Source organism: Rhea pennata, chromosome 9, assembly GCF_028389875.1.
Source record: "Rhea pennata isolate bPtePen1 chromosome 9, bPtePen1.pri, whole genome shotgun sequence".
NCBI classification, from domain to species: domain Eukaryota; kingdom Metazoa; phylum Chordata; class Aves; order Rheiformes; family Rheidae; genus Rhea; species Rhea pennata.
In genome coordinates this window covers 28,817,627-28,837,760 of record NC_084671.1, presented here as the reverse complement: position 1 = coordinate 28,837,760, position 20,134 = coordinate 28,817,627, and the positions used below count along the sequence as shown (strand labels likewise).

At 41.3% G+C, this 20,134-nt stretch overlaps 1 protein-coding gene across 5 annotated transcripts in view; it reads right to left on the bottom strand.

The window, feature by feature from the left end:
• The window catches only part of FARP2 (FERM, ARH/RhoGEF and pleckstrin domain protein 2), a 91,052-nt gene that overhangs the window by 12,223 nt on the left and 58,695 nt on the right, over positions 1-20,134 (bottom strand). For all 5 annotated transcript variants that reach the window (XR_009959213.1, XM_062582252.1, XM_062582253.1 and 2 more), the window contains exons 14-19: positions 13,549-13,727; positions 5,031-5,120; positions 3,811-3,944; positions 2,696-2,777; positions 1,650-1,887; positions 430-560 (exon numbers count right to left, since the gene is read on the bottom strand). Coding sequence is in view for 4 of the 5 variants with exons in the window: in XM_062582252.1 (XP_062438236.1) it covers positions 430-560; positions 1,650-1,887; positions 2,696-2,777; positions 3,811-3,944; positions 5,031-5,120; positions 13,549-13,727 (854 nt within the window). In the remaining variant the exon portion in view is untranslated. The remainder of the gene's footprint in view (positions 1-429; positions 561-1,649; positions 1,888-2,695; positions 2,778-3,810; positions 3,945-5,030; positions 5,121-13,548; positions 13,728-20,134) is intronic.

The window sequence follows — 20,134 nt, the reverse complement described above, 5'->3', positions numbered from 1 at the left end:
CACTAATGATTTTGTTAAGCACAAATCTACGCCTTTCCTTCAGTCCTCCATGCGATCTCAGTTCACAAGAAGAAATCACAACAGAAAAACATAAACAGACCTGGTAGTAGACTTCCTATTAAATATACGATGTGCTGCTTCCCACCTAAACACAGAGCAAAGTATCCCGGTATGTCCAGTATTTGCTGTACTGGAAACAGGAAACTGTACCCAGAGTCTAAGCAGTGTGATTTTTGATATAGTTCCCTACAAGAACATCATCAAAGGTAAGTGTGACCAACTATAAAGACAATTATCATACAAAGCTTTTACATCATTCCATAAAAGGGAGGGGAAAAAGAGAAAGGTTGTGAAATGCACTTGCTTGGTAATAAAAACAAACAAGTAAACAAACAATAAAGGCTCTAAAAATTAAGCAAAGTTACTTACCCTACCAGGTGCTGTGAGATTATCTACACCAATTAAGTCGTGCTGTAGCTCTGTCAGCTTCTGGAAGTTCTCCAAGCGGATCAGGCTGTGTTGTAGCTGAGACGTCATTTCTGTGACCTCCTTCAGCGCATCTGAAAGCAAAACACCACCACCAAGATCAGACTAGAGCGTACAAATTTTATCACTGGAAAATTCAATCTGCAATAATAATCGGATTTATAACAGGTTTTTTCTTGAAATGAATTTTATAGAGTATAGGGGCAACATGGAGTCTAAAGTTTTCTGTGTTTCCAGAGTTTACTTGTTAACTTACATTTTGCACATCTAAAAAAGTTATTACTACATAGTCAAAACTCAATTCAGAAGTTAGGAACAATAATTTCTGCCAAAAATTGATTATATATTAATAGTACTTCTTATGCAGGCTTATGACACTACAATCCTTTCCGACACATTTATACATATGAATGACCACGAGTTCCCAAAAAAGTATTACATTTTCCCCGTTACAAAGGGGACAAAAAAAGAAATAACTTCTGAGCTTGAGCTGAAAGACCAAGACGTATCAGCCTTAAAGGGGAGAAAAACACTTTGTGGAATGCCACAAAAATAATTACTCTGTGCAACCAGAACACCACACATGAAAGTCATCTTTTGCATTTTTCAAACTAGTAGTTAAGGTCACTTTCTATCCACCGTAGAAAGCTTGGGAGCCCTGCATCAGAGCACGGCAAAACCTGGTACTGAAAATCAAAAAAAAAAAAAAAAAAAAAAAAAAAAACAAAAAACAAAAAAAACAAAAAAAAACCCCTAATTTTAAAACATAACCTAAACATTTTTTTGAATTAAGCTGCCACTTTGAAATTAAGCTGCATTTACTCCTGCCAATTTTCTGCTAGGTATTCCATTTAGGTATTTTCCTTTTTTCTTTCTTTTTTTTTCAGGATGTCAAAATTAAAGCATTCATTTAGCAGATGCTTTTTCAGCAATCTAAATCAAAGCTCCTGTGTATTTCACATAGTGCACTGCAAGAGTCAAGTGAGATGAACTGTACACAGAAATAAAACTCCGAATGGAGAAAAAGAGTTCACATTCAATTTGTAGATGCAACACTTGCTATCTCCCACAGCATGAGAACGTGCAGATGTTTGTATATACACGGGAATGGGTTTCTGCCTGGCATATATAAAAAATATATATATATGCTGGAGCTCACTCACTCCGGCAATCTGCATAGTCCCGGTGCTCTGCTGTGTAGTGCTTGCAAAGCCTCCCCAAGATGAGCTTGTAATGCATCAGTCTCTGGATGGGTTTGAGTAGAAACGTGTTGAGTGGCAGATAGCAAACTTTTTGCAGTTCAAACTCCTTATAAACCACTTCCAGTTTCTTTAGGCGTTTAGTTGCTTTCTCCAGTTCCGTCAGGACCTCATCATGCCTCTGCAAGTAACTGGTAAACTCCTGTTGAATTATATATAAAAAATTACTAGTATCAAAGCAAAACAGTCTTTAATAGATTTCATAGTAAACGTGCAAAAACATCTACTCCCCTCTCTACTTGTCTTTAACCCTGATTACATAATCCACGACTACATATACATCATAAATGCTGGCAAAAAATAATGCGAACATCATCACATGTTTTAACTGCTTCATTAAAAACTAGCAGTAAAAAAGAAAGATATTTGCCCGGTCGTTCTCTGTTTACTACTTATCGTAGTTGTGCCTATGTTTGCAGCTAGTGGTACCACTGATTAATACTTTCCCACTGTAAAACCATTTTTGTTGATTACTGACTCTTCTAAAGCTGCAACAGGCAGAAGCAAGCTGCGAGGGTTGTCTTACCTAGATTTAGCCATTAAAGAAAGTGGCAGACAGCTACCAAAGGTTGGCACGTTGCACTCTGCATCATTGGAATGCCAAAAGCAGCGAAAGTTCATGGTCTGAATAGAAGTTACAGCAAATTTTCTAAATTTCCACATCTGTGCTCTTATATTTGTCTTTAAACTATTGACTATAGTGGGATAATTATTCCGTCACTGCAACCCAAGTGTAACTGTCCCACAAAGATATTCTATGCCAAATAAAAGTGACTTCATTTCAGAAGAAACCTTGTTGCAAATATTGTTTCATTTTTAAATTGCTTAATGAACAATAATTTTTCATAAGTCACTTCAAGCCAAGTGAAAATACTGAAACACAAACTACCATACTTGAGAACAGAAAAAAAAAAAACTCTGAAATTCCATTATTCCAATCTTTGAACTACCTTCAGAGTACGCATGTTCCTGAGCATGACATCTCCAATTCGTTGATAATCTCCCTTCACGTGAGCATTGGTTTTTCCTTCCCTGAAATTTATACAAAAAGGTGAAATAAGAAGGTGCACCACATGAGAGATCAAGAAATCCCAATTTCCTTCCTCAAAATCCCATAGTATTTGGGGAATAAGGCTTCCCAGGTATCTGCGTATCTGAGGGGACTATTTTGGTAAAATTAAGGGAAACAGTGCTATGATCAATCCTTCCTCTATCCATCTTTCTCTGCCTGACATTCCCACTTCACTGTTTGGCTTGAACACTTGGTACAGTAAATATGGAAGCTGCACAAAATAACAAAAATGAAAGACACACTTAAACCGAGACAAGAATAGAAATCAATTGGTATGCAAGGCTGTTTTGGCAATTAACCTTTTAGACTTGTGAATACATGTCACATCTGAATCTATGAATTTATTTTTAATAATTTTTCATTTACTCTAGTTTTCCACTTCCCTTACTCCAGATCCAAGTTGCTTTAATCTTATATAACCATCTAGCCTGTCCTCTCTAGAACAGAAAGCTTTGCAAAGTGAGGCAGATCAGTCAGGTATACAGTAAATAATTTGGTTCACCGATGTAAAAAGGAAGAGAACAAAAACAAATATATCAATATATTAACATCACTGTAAGAGGAGTAAAAGATCTCCTTTTGAATGGCATTTACAGTCTCACATCAGAAGAAAGTAATACAAGGGTTACAAGACCAAAATAGTTTTCTGAAATGAGAAATACCAAACAACTCCAATCTTATTTACAGAAAAAAGCGTTCTCTAGGTTTTCACCTGGAGATTCATTAACTGGCAAGGTATCCCATAGACTGTACGTTATCTTTTTGACCCTGTGTCCCTTCTGCTTTCTGAGGCTACAGGAACAACATCAGATAATATTACGGAAAAAAAGTGGCTTGGCATACATACAATTCACATGAATGCAGGATATTATAGAAAAGGCGGTGTTTGAAAAAGGGGCTTTACAAGAATTATCTGGTCACTTTTTAAAAACCTTCATTTATTAAAATATTTTTTCCTTGGTTCCATTTAAGCACCTCGCTATTACTGCTTACCACAGCGATAGCCTTTGCTCAATCTCTTTCAGAAAACCTCGATGAAACTCATAGATTGGGTCTATGTTAGAGAAGAGTAACGTCATCAGACCCTCTGGCATAGCATTCTCCTTGATGACAGCACTGCGAAACCACTGCAAGAAACACCATAAATCAGGACCGGTTTTTAACGTGAGAAACTTAGAGCTAGCCTATAATTTCTGCTCCTGCAGACATGGGGGAGGAGAAAGCGAGTGTGCATGGGGGAACAGCAGGAAGAAGAAACTGTTGAAGAAGATGTCATTTCTTTCCTTGCCAAACACTGCAAATATGAGGCTTATTATTGGCTCCAGGCATAAGCAGGTTTCTTAATGCAGTGATGAGATGTTTCGTAACTGCTCTAAATTACAGTGAATTACTGAACAACTAGAACATTCCCACAACTGATGCAATACGACTGTTTTTATTTCAAAACATACACAACTCTCTTTCATAAAACTCGCGGTATTGTACAAGCTATTTAATAGCTGGAGACATTTTGTGTGTTTTACATACTACATTTTTTTAAATTATTATTATTACTTCCAGTTCCTGGCTTTCTCATAGGGATGTGAACATACCAAAAACAATCTGAGGTCCCAAATGTTCCACTGCCACTTATGAAAAGTTCTGGGAAGTTTGTTGGAAGAATTTCAGTGAGACGGTACTCACTGAACTCTTGCAAAATATCTCAATTGAAGATGCATGGCATACTTTTCTCTTTGATGAAATACATACAGGAATTTATAAAAACACAAGGGCCATAGTATTGAAACTTTGAGAAATGCAAACAAATAGCTCTTAAAGAAAAAAGATTTGGAAACTCGAGCCAACATTCAAATAAAGACTTGCTAGTCTCCTCCCCATCTGAAAAATAAAATAAAATAAACAAAATCCCCTCTGCATGGATTCTCAGTACTCTTTACAGTTGTAATCTCTTATACCTTCAGATAAAGTTTGCCTAAAACTCCCAAACTATGTAAGATGTAGGCAGCGGAACTAATTGTAAAAGTCCAGAGAGGGTATCTGCTCTCCCACAAGGACCTACGTGACAAGCAAGGTAATATCTCCGTGGTTCAACGGTTATCCTTTCTCATAGGGCTTTCTTCTGTCACCTGGAAGGAATTCCAAGTTTTCCCAAATTGATGATTAAAAATCTAGTAAGAAAAAGGAAAACATTAAAGACATTTTTAATCCCTTACCACTGTAATAACTTCCAGGTCCTTCAAATAGGTCCGTTCCGTAGCAAGAATCTCCTTTGCTATGAAGTATGCCTTGTCGGTTGGACAGCGCTGAAAGAAAACAAAGTAATGAATAAGTATTAATATACTGAAGTGCTCTATTTATTATTTGAGCACAAGCTCAAATCTCGTATGGGTTTTTTCTTGGTGCGAGCAAATGGAACACTTGAATACTAACAGTTCAACACTGTGTTCTCAAACACTGAATTTGCCATAAAATATTGCTTATATTCCAAGATCATTAAGAAATAATCACATCAGCTGTTGGCTGCATGGTTGCTCCACGGTCCTGAGAGCGACCCACTCCTCCATCAACACGAAGGCCGAGGTTGAGGACCAAATGGTGGATCCCAGGCCTTTTCCTACAGACCTACCTTCCCATCGGAATACACACATGCACTGTAGCTCTAGGTAGAGCAGGTACCTGACAGCATAGATCTGACAGAGTCGTAAGCGTTTATAAGCAGAACAGAGCCAAAAACCACTCTATGAACAGTATAGCTTGAAACAGGAAAAATTTCTGGTTTGCAAATTCCATTTTCCAGTGTCAAAAAAACCCCCTGAAAGAGTCACTGTATCCAACTGTCTTTGGAGTCGTCTTCTTCCAAACAGCAGGTTGCTATTTAAAAAAAAAAGGAAAAAGGAAAGGGCAGAATGGATATCAAAGCACAAAGGAAGGGAAGAGCAAAAATGGGTTTTCTGTAGTTGCAACAACAACAACAAAAAAAGAGTTAGCTAAAAGATGTACCTTGTTTTTAAAAAAAGCAGTATTAAAAAATTGATTGCACTACAAACTAAGCTGCTGCTTTGTCGCCTTAACTCACCATGCTGTGCCTTGGTTTTATACCAAATCCTCACCTGGTGAAAATAAGTGTCACTACACCAGTTTAAGTCATGTGAAAACGTGGCACTCTCCAGCTCCATTCCTCTTGAGGGTAATACAGATTTGGAAGTTATTTCCCCTTTTTCGTATATGTATCAAGTTAAAAAAAAAATCTCTTTTATATTAGTTGTTGTATCAAGTAAACTCAGTTTAATTAGTGCTGCTGGGAAAAGAAATCACGAAAGGTCAATCCCGCCCCAGGGAACCGCGGTCACGCGACTGCAACTCCTTTCTCAGTAACGGTCCAGAAGAGGGGAGAGAAGAGCTAGCAAACCTGCCGGGTTTGGGGAGCCCTGCAGCATGAAACGCTTCGAAATGCCCTCCAGCACCATCAGCAGAGAGATTCGCAGCGTTTCTGAAGCACTTCAGCTTCTTGCATGCTAACATCGTGCATGGGCAAGCATTCTCCTGGCCGCTCAGTAACGTATCTATAAAATCCCTCTTAGCTACACAGAACCTATGGAAGTGCGTATCCCAAAAAGCCATTTATTTCATGTTACTGTCTGGCCTCCCTTATTTTATGCTGGTTGCTCTATACCCACACATCAGCCCCTTCTCTAGCGGTACCAAGGAACATACTGTGACATCCTTGCCTCTTTGCACTTCGTAGCCATCATGTATATTTTAATGCACACATACATACGTGATGTTACAGAGAGCCTTTCGTAATCTTTGCTTCAGATATATATATATTTTTTAATTTGTCTTGGGTTGTTCATCTGACTCACAAACCTTCAGAACTCTGTGGACCCTCCAGGAGGCATCCTCCTGCAAGAGCCTCGGAGGACGCCCCACCACGTTCCTAACCTTTCCCAAGGCCTGAGATGCCATCGTTCCCTTATCTTTCCTTCCCGCAGCACTTCTTACCGTCTTCTGCAACAGATCTATTTACAAGCCAATTGAGTAACACATAGTAGCTTAACTGTAACTTCGTCGCTATCTTATATAACGCAAGAAGAACTGCTAAGAGAGACAAGACAGCCTTTCGCGCAACATGGTTTTGCGTACTCCTCCTTCTGGGCTCAGCTCAATTTACCGTGGCACACAGTAATGGCCAAAGGCGTAAAGGGCTGACTAGTTTCCAAAGGCAGAGGAAAGCTAAACTGTGGAATAAACTATAGCCTGCAACGAGAGCAGACCACGGCGAACAGATGCATGGCTGCTGCTGGGAGCTGCTGCAGGGCAACCGCTGCAAACTCATGCCCTGTTCATGCTGCTCCTCTCACCTTAACTCTAAGTGCCACCATCTTTCCCTTCCACACCAACCTGCTTAGGCATGTTTAAAACAGTTGTTTAAGGAGTTATTCTCAAATGATGCAAATTGTGAAATATATTCTTGAGGACTCTGGAGGAGACCCTGTCTGCTCTCAAGTTACATCTTGTGCCGTGATCCTCACTTGAGTATTTTTTCCCCACTCTCAAAAATATTGTTGCAGATTTTTTGTTCCTTAAACACTCAGAGAATGTGAAAACATGCAAAAACATAAAGAGCAAGGCTCTGGACATGTATCATTTTTCATAGCCTGTATTAACAACTTTAAAGCATCTTTTGTCATTAACTTTGGGCAGTTCTGTGGGCTGCCACTTTATTCACCAGCTGACCACACGCTAACTAACACGAGTGCACAGTGAGGTGGACTGAGAACCGGCTGAAAGGCAGAGCTCAGAAGGTTGTTATCAGCAGTGCAGAGTCCAGTTGGAGGCCTGTGGCTAGTGGAGTTCCCCAGGGCTCAGTACTGGTGCCAGTCTTGTTGACCTGAATGAAGGGAGAGAGCTTCCTGATGATACCAAGGTGGGAGGAGTGGCTGATACTCTTTGACTACTTTTCAGATATGGGTAACAAATTACAAGACTTTGCCCCCGTAGACATAGAATTCGACAAACTTACAATCCTTAGAGCACCGCGTTTCTCCTGGTAAGACGGAGAAGTCCACCTAACAGCAACCATTCTTCTGCAGGCTTGCCTTGCCTTGATTGCTTGCAGAGAGAGCAGCCAGGTTTGTCGTCTCTTCAGTATTTGAGAAGAATCCGAGACTTTCCATTTTGGTGCGAGGAAGGTGCTGTCATTCAAACTGCATTCCTCAGGAGTCAATGGCCACAATGAAATCCAGAGTTTTCAGTGTAACCTTGAAGAAGCAGCCACCCTATTTTCTCCTGCTTTTCTGCTCTCACCATCCAGGGTCTGACCATCTTACCTCTTGTCAGGATCCTCAGACAAGAAGGTCACTGGCTCATGGCATTTTTTGTCATGTCTTCACTGTGTCTCTGGGTACTTTTTGGAGCTGTGCCAATGAGTACAAACTTGCTCGTTCTTAATTCATCTTGGTTCATTTCTTTTTGCAAATGGGTTTGTCTTCTTGATCCCAAGCCCCGTTTCCCTATTATTGTGCAATTGGTGATGTGCACTTAACTAGGTTTTAAGAAGGTTTTGAACATCTTTAATCACAAACTCCAGTAGAAAGTATTGATGATAGTAAAGCTGGGATAATATTGTTATTTAGCAAGAAGTTTGCAGTCTGATCTTCCCCAAGGTGCGCACCTCCATGCTGGCATTCAACCATCCCACTAGAAGGATTTTCAGTTAGTTACAGGTCAGTATACTGTCAGTGCATACTCTTCCCTTTTGTTTTTTTGTATAGCTAGGTGGTCTTTACTAAAGCCCTGGTACTAGTGGAGGCCTTTTTGACAGAACGTAGCCTGTGCATACTCTCCAAATAGACTGGTGCTCTTATGAACAGGTGTAGATACATCGATGCATCCTGATTTCTGAGAGCAAAGATGCCACTCTGCACTTAGCGTTCCCAAAGCTCAGGGCTACCATGACCGTTTTCTCTCCGAGGGAGCCCTCCTGAGATCCGCAGTGCTGCTCCACGGAGCTCCAGTCCTCCTTTCACCCAGCACTGCAGAAGCATGCAGCTTTAGGCAGGACGGTTCTCCAGGTGCTTGTCTCCTGAGCCTCCAAAGAACTGGTCCAGCTTGTGTGATAGCGTTGAGAATCACCCATAGTGTTGATGTGTTATAAATAAATGCTCACAGGAGTGAGGAAGGTTTCGTGAATAACTGGGAGTTGAGATATAATTTTGCAGGTCATTCCTCCCCACGCACACACATTTTCAGCCTTGCTATCCAGTTTAGACTTATTGAGGTAGAGCTGCAAAGGGCCATTAAATTGGGCCTTTCGCATTACATTTGTTGAGCAAATATAGGGCTTGGGCAGGGCCAAGGCCAGCAGGTACTATGGAGATTTTTTAAAAGCTTCAATAATTTAGTATATGGACATAACACAGTATTCATGCAAATAATGTACAGTTTTACAGAGAATCTCCAGATGCTAGCAAGTTATCTTTTAATAGATAAGACTGAGCTTGAAGTCTCAGTTATTTTGTGAGCTGGTATATGAGTTTATATCTTTTTGCTTTTTAACAGATCTTTAAAGTAATTGTTGTCATTTATCTTTATAATAGACATAACATACCCTGGAGATAATGAACAGTAACTGCACTCTCTCTTCTACATGCTGAAATCCAATCCTTTCTACGTTATTTGTCTAAGTCTGATATTTCAGCAGATTGAGTTCTCTTTCAGACTGAAACTAATTTATAAAAGTTACAAGCCTTGAAGGGAATGTTTTTATTGTAACTGGTTTTTAGCTTGACCAACTTCTGAGACACCCGAGGCTTCAATCTCCATTCAGAAACCATATCTTAAGTGAAAAGAACGCAGATTGAAACCAAATTCCGCAGTTCTTTTACAATTGTGTTATACACAAAAAATATGATTTTACAGTTGTGCTATTAATAGAGCTTTAATTTTAAAACGGTACCTCGTAATTAAAATTAAAATTTTGGTACCTCATACTTAAAAGGTGACTTTGTGGCTGAAAAGGTTTGTGACCACAGTTCTGTAGTGTAAAGGGTGCTGAGCCGGGTTGCATTAGCATGGATATTTATTACTACAGATGCCTTACCCGGTAGTAATATTTTAAGAAGGTTTGTTTGTTTGTTTGAAGCAGGCTGGGATACTGCCTTGTTTCACAGAGCTAATGAAGGCAAATAAATAACTGAAACTCCTCATTAATGTCAACTGCCCATTTTGGTTAACCGTTTTACAGGAAATTCTTAAACTCTTACGCTGTGTGCTTTCTGCTCCCAAACACTGCTGTTGCTATGCTGAAACCTTAGAAAGCTCGATTTTCCTTGCTACTATGCTTTTTTTCAAATAACTGTGGTTTTCTGTCATCATAATGGTAGGTTTCTCCTCATTTTTTTTGCTAATGGAAGCTGGTTACAGCAAGCCACTTTAACAGTTCATGGAAGCTGGTCCCCTCCAGCCCCCCAACTCATGAATTATTTTTGACATTGCTGAAGCCTAGTCATTGAAGTGGAAAGTTAAGCATTTTTGTATACACAGAATGATTTTTTACAAGACTTGATAGTGTCGTGACATTGTAATCTAGATGCAAAGCAGACAGAAAACTAGAACAGTCTCTTAACTCTTGCACTGCACAGCACCTGATGTCCCCAGGGTGCCTCATAGCCCTTTATTTTTGGCCTCCGTATTTCTGCCTCTTTAAGTGTGGAGAAGAGCTCTCCATTCAACATCAGTTGCTGTTACTGCATCTGGGGAATGTCTGAAGGTTTCCAGGTGTGGTTGCGCACACAGAAGACACCGAAATGCTAGTTTTTTGGAATGGGACTCCGTTTTTTGCCTTGATGCCTGCTATGGTTGTAGGGATGTTGTCTTTGGACTGGGATAGCAGATTGTCTTCTGAGAGAGTCTTTGCGTGTATTTTTTTCAGGCATGAACTGATTTCCTTTCGGTGCCTGAACAGTAACGAAGGTGTTTGGCAGATTCCCTTTTGCACTTTGACAGCCATACCGCTTTTCAGCGCTTCTGGTATGGTGAAGCTTTCTGTCAGAAGAAATGCATGACTGCTTTTTACCCTACCGCTGTGAACTAGAAGCAAAAATGCACCGTGTGAGGCCCTCTTTTCTTTTGCTACAAACTAGTTATTTTAAATTATTACATACTCAAAGCAGCCTAACAATGCCTTAGAAAAACTCCTATCTCTACATCATCTAGAGGAAAGTCTGCAGGGGAAAGGCCCACTGGTGCTGTCTGCATCAGTGAGCAAGCCAAATTCTGTCTAGCAGCTGTTGCTAGGACTCAACATAAATAGGGTAAAACCAAAAAAAGGAAAAATTAAGGGCACTGAATTTCATCAGGGAACAATTTGGAAACTAACAAGAACCTCAGAGAGTAAACAAGAAGTGATACAATGAAGAGAGAAAACAAAGTGAATAGCATCTCCTACTATATCTCTATGCTTCAAGTTCACAGAATCACAGAATGGTTGAGGTTGGAAGGGACCTCTGGAGATCAGCTAGTCCAACCTCCCTGCTCAAGCACGGTCACCTAGAGCACATTGCACATGATCATGTCCAGGCGAGTTTTGAATATCTCCAGAGAAAGAGACTCCACAACCTCTCTGGGCAACCTGCTCCAGTGCTCCGTCCATCTCACAGGAAAGAAGTTTTTCCTTATATTCAAGTGGAACTTCCTGTGGTGCAGTTTTTGCCCATTGCCTCTTGTCCTGTCATATGGGGCAACTGTTTGTCCCTGCCCCCTTGACACCCTCCCTTCACGTACTTAGACACATTGATAAGATCCCCCCTCAGTCGTCTCTTCCCCAGGCTAAACAGTCTCAGCTCTCGCAGCCGTTCCTCATAGGGCAGGTGCTCCAGCCCTCTGACCACCTTCATAGCCCTATGCTGGACTTTGCAGTAGCTCCATGTCTCTCTTGTCCTGGGGAGCCCAGAACTGGATGTAGTACTTGAGATGAGGCCTCCCCAGGGCTGAGGAGAGGGGCAGGATCACCTCCCTTGACCTGCTGGCCACACTCTTCCTAATGCACCTCAGGAGACCATTGGCCTTCCTGGCCACAGGGGCACATTGCTGCCTCAGGGTCAACTTGTCATCCACCAGCACTCCCAGGTCCTTCTCTGCACAGCTGCTCTCCAGCAGCTCAGCCCCCAGCTTGTCCTGGTGCCTGGGGTTATTTCTCCCTAGGTGCAGGACTCTGCACTTGCCCTTGTGGAACCTCAGGAGGTTCCTCTCCGCCCAGCTCTCCAGCCTGTCCATGTCTCTCTGAACGGCAGCACAGCCCTCCGGTGTCTCAGCCACTCCTCCCAGCCTGGCACCATCAGCAAACTTGCTGAGGAGGCACTCTGTCCCTTCGTCCAGGTCATTGATGAAGCTGAACAAGATGGGAGCCAGTTCTGAGCCCTGGAGGACTCCACTAGCCACAGGCCTCCAACTAGACTCCACGCCACTGATGACAACCCTCTGAGCTCTGCCTTTCAGCTAGTTCTCAACCCACCTCACTGTCCACTCATCTATCCCACACTTCCTGAGCTTCTCTAGGAGGATGTTATGGGAGACAGCGTCAAAAGCCTTGCTGAAGTCAAGGTAGACAACGTCCACTGCTCTCCCCTCCCCTACCCAGCCAGTCATTCCATCCTAGAAGGCGATCAGATTGGTTAAGCAGAATTTCCCCTTGGTGAATCCATGCTGACTATTTACAAGACTCCTGCTTTGGGATTTGTTGCACCCACAAAGGTCACCACCATTTTTGCTTCCCTGTTTTCAGAAAAGAAGTCTAAAGCTTGCATGAGGCCTGAGGCACCAGAGGCCCAGAGCATTATCCACCACTCAGAGAGAAGAATTAGCAACGGAGAGGGCAGCTCCAATGATACAGACAGCTCTTCTGGATAAACCAGATTACCACAGATGCCTGGGTGAGTGTAAAAGGAGTTAATCATAATGCCTGCTGTTGAGAAAGCTGAAGCTGAGCTTGGGTCCATTGGAGCTCAAAAGCAGACACCTCAGTACCACTCTAAAGGTCCCACTACGCCAAAAAGAACAGCCTGGAGGACTGATGTAGAACATGTATAGAAGTTAAGAACCTAAGAACAACATACCTTAGACATAAACAAATGTTAGCTCTGTGCTATTCTCTATGATTTCTATCCAACTGATTTCCAGATTCAACAGCTGTCTTACTTGCTCTTCAGTGTACTACCCCAGTGAAGATTATCTTTAGTTCACTGTCTTTTCAACATTTTCAACACAAGAGCACGTGTTTTTATACTCTAACATAACACAATTAGAGCCCCAAAGGCACCAAGTGCACTGTTGTGTGTTTGATATAAAACACACCTCAAATGCGTTTGAAATATACACTTTTAAATACTGAAATAAAAGACAAATTGTGAAACCACCTTCTTGTTGCTCTGGAGCCCTCTGCAGCGGGCTCCTGCTAAAACACTGATGCTAAAACACTGAAAGGTGACTCTAGCAATAGACACTGAGAATGTCCCCAGTGCACAAGAGGACAGTGGGAGTCTCCTGCAGTCACAGCAGGATAAACAGACTTGAGTCAATCCACAGCACAGGATTTTTCAACACGAATATCCAAACACATCTGTGTTCCCACAAGGTATCACGCAATCACTATTCAGTGACCAAAAAGCAGTTTCTCACCTGAAACTAAAGCTTTTCTCATTAATTATATTCTCTGTGGTGCCATTATCTTACCTTACGTTTCATTTCATCATCATCTTCTATTCTGGCACCACCAGCATCACTCAGGACAGGACTCAGAAGAGGAGAAGAACCCTGGCCAGCTGAGTTCAAATTCATCTGAAATGCGGGGTTCAAGCTCAGGGGACTCTTCAATGTGAAGGAAGAGAGCTCAGAATGGTCCACTGAGAGGCCTAGAATGGGAGGAGAAGATGATGGAGTAGAAAAGGAGAGAAAAAAAATTGTTTCAAAAATAGTTTATCTAAAATATACAATTACCCACTATTAAACCACAACTACAATCTCACATTATTGGGGGGAGGATATGCCTGTACTTCTAAGTGCACATCTTATACTGAAATAACAAGAACACTTTTCCTTTTTTTAAAGGAGAATTCCATTTGCACCCCAAAGAGAAGCTAGGACAAATCACTGTGCTATTCTCCACTCCGGAAGAAAAATCAAAAAGATAAAGTTAGCTAAAAATGTATTCAGAGTTCAAGAAGTCCCCAAAATTGTACCTATGTGAGGTACATATGGCTATACAAACAGGGACCATGCAGTAGATTTCATTCCTAGTTCTTCTGCCAAGTGTATGAATGCAATATTATCCCGATCTCAGCAAAGCAAAATGATTTTGAGGCACTGTGCAAAACAAGAATTTTAACTGGATGGATACGATCTTATTGCATGGCATGACATGCCTGAAACAGGACTAACGTGCAATGCTTTGCTCTAAATCACTGATTTTCAATTATTTTTTTTGATTTGTGGACCTTTTAAAGATTTCTAACAGGTAAGACAGTGAATTTAAGTCTACTAACAGCAGTTGTTCTCATCCCTTTTGCAGACTCCTTAGAAACAGCATGCAGATATCCCTTAGGGTTCACGGTGAAATCGGTTTTCTGGGACCAAAGACAGCAGACGCTCCAACTATCCACACCATGACCACAAAATTCCTAGCTAAACTCAACTACTTTTCCTTCTGATCTTCCCTGCCATACACAGGCAAGCTTCGCTGGATCAAACTATTGAACAGGTATTAGCACTTCAACATCTGTCGCTTTTGCCATACTGTTCAAACATTAAATCATGCTTGCAACACTCTGCAGTATTACTCATTTTGCATTACAGCAGAAGGCAACGGGGGCTAAGTTACTGACCAAACGCAAAGAAAAAAGGGAAAAAAAAAAAATAAAAAGCCAAAAATGTGAAGTCATCAATTCCCAAATCGACGTCTTCAGCTCAGCTCATTAGACCACATTGCTTTACGCCTACTAAAACAACACACTGAACAGTAGTGGCTCCTTCTTCCGTATCCATTTCTGAAATGAACTTGGATTTACATGATTGATTGTCTTGGCCCAATAACTGCAAATCCCTGTTTTCCATGGAATTACCATCTGCCCACGGAAAACGGAGAGCAGGTTGACATCACTCTTTCCTTCCCTATCATCACTCCCACTCCATATTCCACTTTATGTAACTTTGGCACAGGCAACCGTTGTGTTAACCCTAAAATTAGCTCTCCACATTAATTCTCTTCCTGTTGTCAGGCTACCTAAAAAATAATTTTAAAAGTTTTTTTCTAAAAAAAAAAAAAAAAAAAAAAAAGAAGCCCTCTTTAGATATCTGGCACCCCTTCACGCGCACGCACGGCACACGTGCCGGAGGAGCAGCAGTTTTGCACTTTTGGATTCGCTAGTGGCCGGAGCCGGTTGCTGTACTTTGGCTCAGGAAGCAAAAGCCCTTAACAGCGCCGTTGCCGCATGACAACGATGAGGAAGCAGAAGTGCGTGTTTTCACATTGACAAACGCAGGAAGCTAAACACTGCTGCAACTCAGTCACCTGGAAGAGATTCTGCTTATCGAGGCTGCAAAGTTAACTATTAATACACCGCTCTAGCAAAGTCATCCTGGCGCACGTGCTGCTCCTGCCTGAGCGTTTCCGCCGTACCAACTGCTTTTAACGTTAACACAAGAAAGCAGCAAAGCCTAACATTTGCTTCACGTACAAGAGCGTTATGGAGGTGGCGGGTTACTGGAAGCCTGCTTTTACACGTTGGAGATGCTGGAACGCAATAGGAGACAGCTTTTACAAACAAAAAAGCTCCGTGTTCTAGGCAACTAAGGAGTTTCTTTACTTTCTCACGTAGCTACGCGCATGCCAAAGTTGTACCCTTCAATCGTTTCTCCATGTCTGTGATGCCCACACACATGGGGAGCAGAAGTCACGTACCACAGATAAACATCGCGGCCTGCCTAGCTCTCCTAGCGTTTACCTTGTCACCTTTGACAGGAGAAGGCGGCCATGAAATTAATTTTAAACATTTGCTCGTTCGTATCTGATCTCAAGAGCCCCGTTCCCTGAAGCCAGTGGAAATTATGAAAACGAGCAGCACGTTTAGCTACTCGAGAAGCCCGAAACGATAAACAGAATCCAAGACGTAATGGCGCACGGTCTCCTCTCTGCCCACCTCCAGGTGGAAACACCTACCACCTCTCTGGTGGCAAGCGTCCGGGACAGCCCTGCTCTTCCCCTGCCTGTCATTAATTTCCCTAAGATAAAAAAAAATAATGAAGAACTCATGGAAGAGTTGTCACAACTGCCATTTGTAACATGCAGCAGCATACAGTCAAGGTAAATCCTGTAAAGGGATGCTCCTAGGTTAATCTAGCTCCTAGGTTAATTTAATTTCAGAAAGGGGTGGTAGAGGAAGAAACCATGCAACAGTCCGAGCAGTGGTTGACACACTCAACAGCTTTTCAGGGTAGAAAACACCTAATTAGGCAGAAATACTGATGGGAAGATCCAAATGGGTGAATGATTTTGGCTGCGAGCATGGTGCGCTGGAGGCTTTCCCTCCTCCTCGGAGGGTGGCACCCTCTGGGGATGTTGAAAGGGTCTACACTCCGAGCGGGGCGCTCCGGGGTTTCGATGAACCGCTGGCTCCTCTGCAATTCCCGACATTCGGTCCTAACGCAAGGACCTGAAATTGGGAACCCTCGCTCCGTGGGCTAGAGCGAGGGTTTCCATGCAACGACACGGGCACTCATGTCACTGAGTAAACCAGGTCCTCCAAACGCACAGTTTTGTTCCGCACGCGATAAAAATTCTGCTTTCACGTCACGTACAAGTGCACTTAATACAACGTCAACAGTTTACTCGGACAGTCTACATTCTCTAAATAAATTAAGAATATTAATGCTTCTTAATTATGTTATTTACTTATGACTACATGTTTGAAGTAAAGGTTTTAAGCAACGAAAAACACATGGTTTCGAAAGAGACCAGCACAAAAATAAACAAATACGCACATTAAGGCTAAGTGCAAAATATTCAAAAAGCACTGTAGTTTGGCTAAACACAGCCACAGACTTCTGAGGATAACTAGCCTTATCTTTTACAGTTACTGTATAATATCAATATATTGTTTTTTAATTATTTATGCTGCGTTCCTCTTTTGTCCAGCTACAAAAATGTGATGGCCTCCATCTAAGAGATGAAACTATGACTTAATGCAAACGTATGCCCACTCTGCTTTTTTGCCGAGAGAAAACCTGAAATGTTTGGTGGAAGTGTCAGTTCCTGATGCCTCTTAAACGCTTTCTCTGTCTGGATTAGGAATTTATTTTTCAGTGGTCACTGATCTTCAGTGTATTCAGATGTGAGGGGTTACGCTCAGACTCAAAAGTAAAGTATGTTTAGTATCGCATACAGTACACAAAATGAGGCACCAGTAGTTCACTACTGGATCACTTCAGGCTTTTTTCCATTTTTTTTTAATGCCTTTAAACCAGCTGCTGGAATCATTACCTTACCTTGCATTTTCTTCAAGAGTATTTGACTCCCATCCCTTTCACTGAGATTAAAATTTTGGGGTTTTTTTGACCACATGAAATCTGTTTAAATTCAGTTTGCATGACCGAAGTGCATTCATAATCATCCAGAACTGTCCTTGCTGCAGAAGCAGCCACACACTTCTTATTAGCCAGGCTATTAGAAATCCTGCAGGTATCTTCACTAAGCTCTTAGCTATTTTACAGGGAATACACTTCTTTGCCCAGTGCAATCTTCAGACAGGTGGGTAGTGGAGGAAAAGCTTTGGAAAACTGCTCCTTGAGATCAGGAACTAAGCGCTCAGTTCAGCCAGCAAGGCCGGAGAAAGCGAGGAAGAAAGCACACAGGCTGGAATTGCAAATTATTACATTAACACCAAGCAGCCTTGGGTACTGCATTAGGCATTGCAGCAGGAGGACACGCTAGGGAGATGCATCTAGCTTACTGATCAAGCGCCAACAGCAAAAAGAAACCCAACACAGATGAGAAATTACAACTATTTTCTGTATCTAGAAAAAAAGTAAGAAGAGAAAAATCAGCTAGATTGCTTTCTTAACCATAACACCAACTTTTATAGTTTGAACCATCAGACCCTACAATTTCTGTGGCCTGAAATCAGTCATGTGACTTGTTTACTCTAATAAACTACTAAAAGATGTCCATATGTAAATATATATATACATATACACACACACACACACACACACACTAAGGCATTTTTGCAACTACAAAACAAGCTGAAGTGAAGCATATCTATACAATAGTTAAAAGAGAAAAAAACTCATCTTCAAACACCCAAACACATGGAAAAAAGATTTAAAATTGTGCATTTGAATTTAAACTGTGATTCTGACTTTAGAAGTGCCTCTGGTATTTAGGATCTCCGGTTTCCAACAACTCTTTTGTGAGTGCCTTCAGAAGCATGTGAGCTGGTAATAGTTTTCATTTCTTCCTCCCCGTCTCCTTGTCAGACTGTAAATCTTGAGAAACAAGAGGCACCAAAGAATGAGGCAGTCCAGGTTTGAGGCAGAATATTGACTAAAAAAAGTTATTGCAACTGTTATTACACAGTCTGAAAAGACCAGAATTTGCTTTTCCAATCTGAAATCCAAAGGTAGGATCTGCCACACGTTGCATTACAAAGACTACTAGCTATCCATGGCTTTAGAATACATAAAAAAGCACACAGCTCACAACTGTATGGGCTGTCCTCCTATATTAATATAATTTAAAATGGCAAAAGCCCCCACTATACATGTTTATGTACACACACACACACACACATATATATATATTTATATATATATATATATATATATATACATACACACACACACACACACACACTTGAAGCCTTTGGTATCACTGTCCAGCTATTTTTCAGAGGCTATTTCCATTCTTCAATTAAAGCACTGCAGATAATGCCAGACTTGCATGTAAAGCTTCACAAAAAATAAAGTGCAACTACTGGTTCTGTAAGCTTTATGTTTGAATGCTTAAAACAGTTCAGAGAAAGCCAAGAAAAATGGTATCTTAATGACTACAATCATCATTGGACATATTAAAAGCTAGGTGAAGTTCAAGCATTAGCAGTTTAATTCCTTTCCAGGAAGGAGTTTCCCACTGTATCTAATTGGTAGATTCCTTTTATGGGTATTTCCTTTTTTTTGGGGGGGGGGGGAGGGGGGGAACAGATATTAATTATTTTTTAATGCTAAACAACTGCATGAACAGTCACCTGGAGCCCAGACTCCCATTCCTGCCCAATGACCTGCTGAACTCATCATATCTGCACACCAAATTATGATTCCTACCTAAAAGTATTCCACAAGCTAAGGTACCGCATGCCCAAATCCTAGATTATCCTGAATCTTCCTTTTCTTCAAAATAGAACGAGTACATTTTTCCCCACTAATTTTCTCTTTTAACATAAACGGAGATGGTTTGGAGATAGAGAATCTGGAAAAGAAATTATCTAAGGAACTTTACATTCCTAGGTGTCTTTCTTTTTCTACTCAAATTGGTACCAGAGCGCTTTAAAGCAGACACGTGCCTTAATGAAACTCTGTTTACTAGAGTTACATATCCATATAAATACCGGAGGAGAGTCCTCTGTTATCAGCTTTTACACTTGATGTCCAGGATCTGAAATGCTTGCCCTTTTTCCTTTTTTTTTCTGGCCTCCTCCATCTCTTTTTTTGGGCCTATATTAGTTGTACACAAGAAATAATACGTACCTGTTGTTACATACCATATTTTTACCTTTATCTTGTTATATAGTGTTAGAATTCTAGGTAGGCTGCATCGATATAAACGCTTTTGAGTGCCACTGATTAGTTCAGGGTGATTTTTAAATGCCCACGCGTGACTCCGGAGCCTCTACGCAGACGGCTGGGAGGGTCAGCGAAGCTCGGGCAAATACGGACCTGCATTTGCTCAAATCACTACTTTGCACAAACCTCCCTGATGGCAGCACAGCTAAAATGAACGGGCAGGATTTCAAGCCGGATGGTTTATTCCGGTCAGGTAGGGTTTGTCTCCCCACCCCCGCCTTGCTTCTCTGTAAAAAAAGGTTCAAATTTGCAAAGAAAACAGTTAATCAAATTTAACCACTGTAATAAAGTAACACAACATGGTTTGTTCTAAAAAATCTCTTGATGTTCAAAAGAGGCAGTGTTATACTACAATCTCTGCTTGCTGAAAACCAGTGCAAGCAGCTTTCGGTGTGTGTTTTTCTTTCTTTCTTTCTTTCTTTCTTTT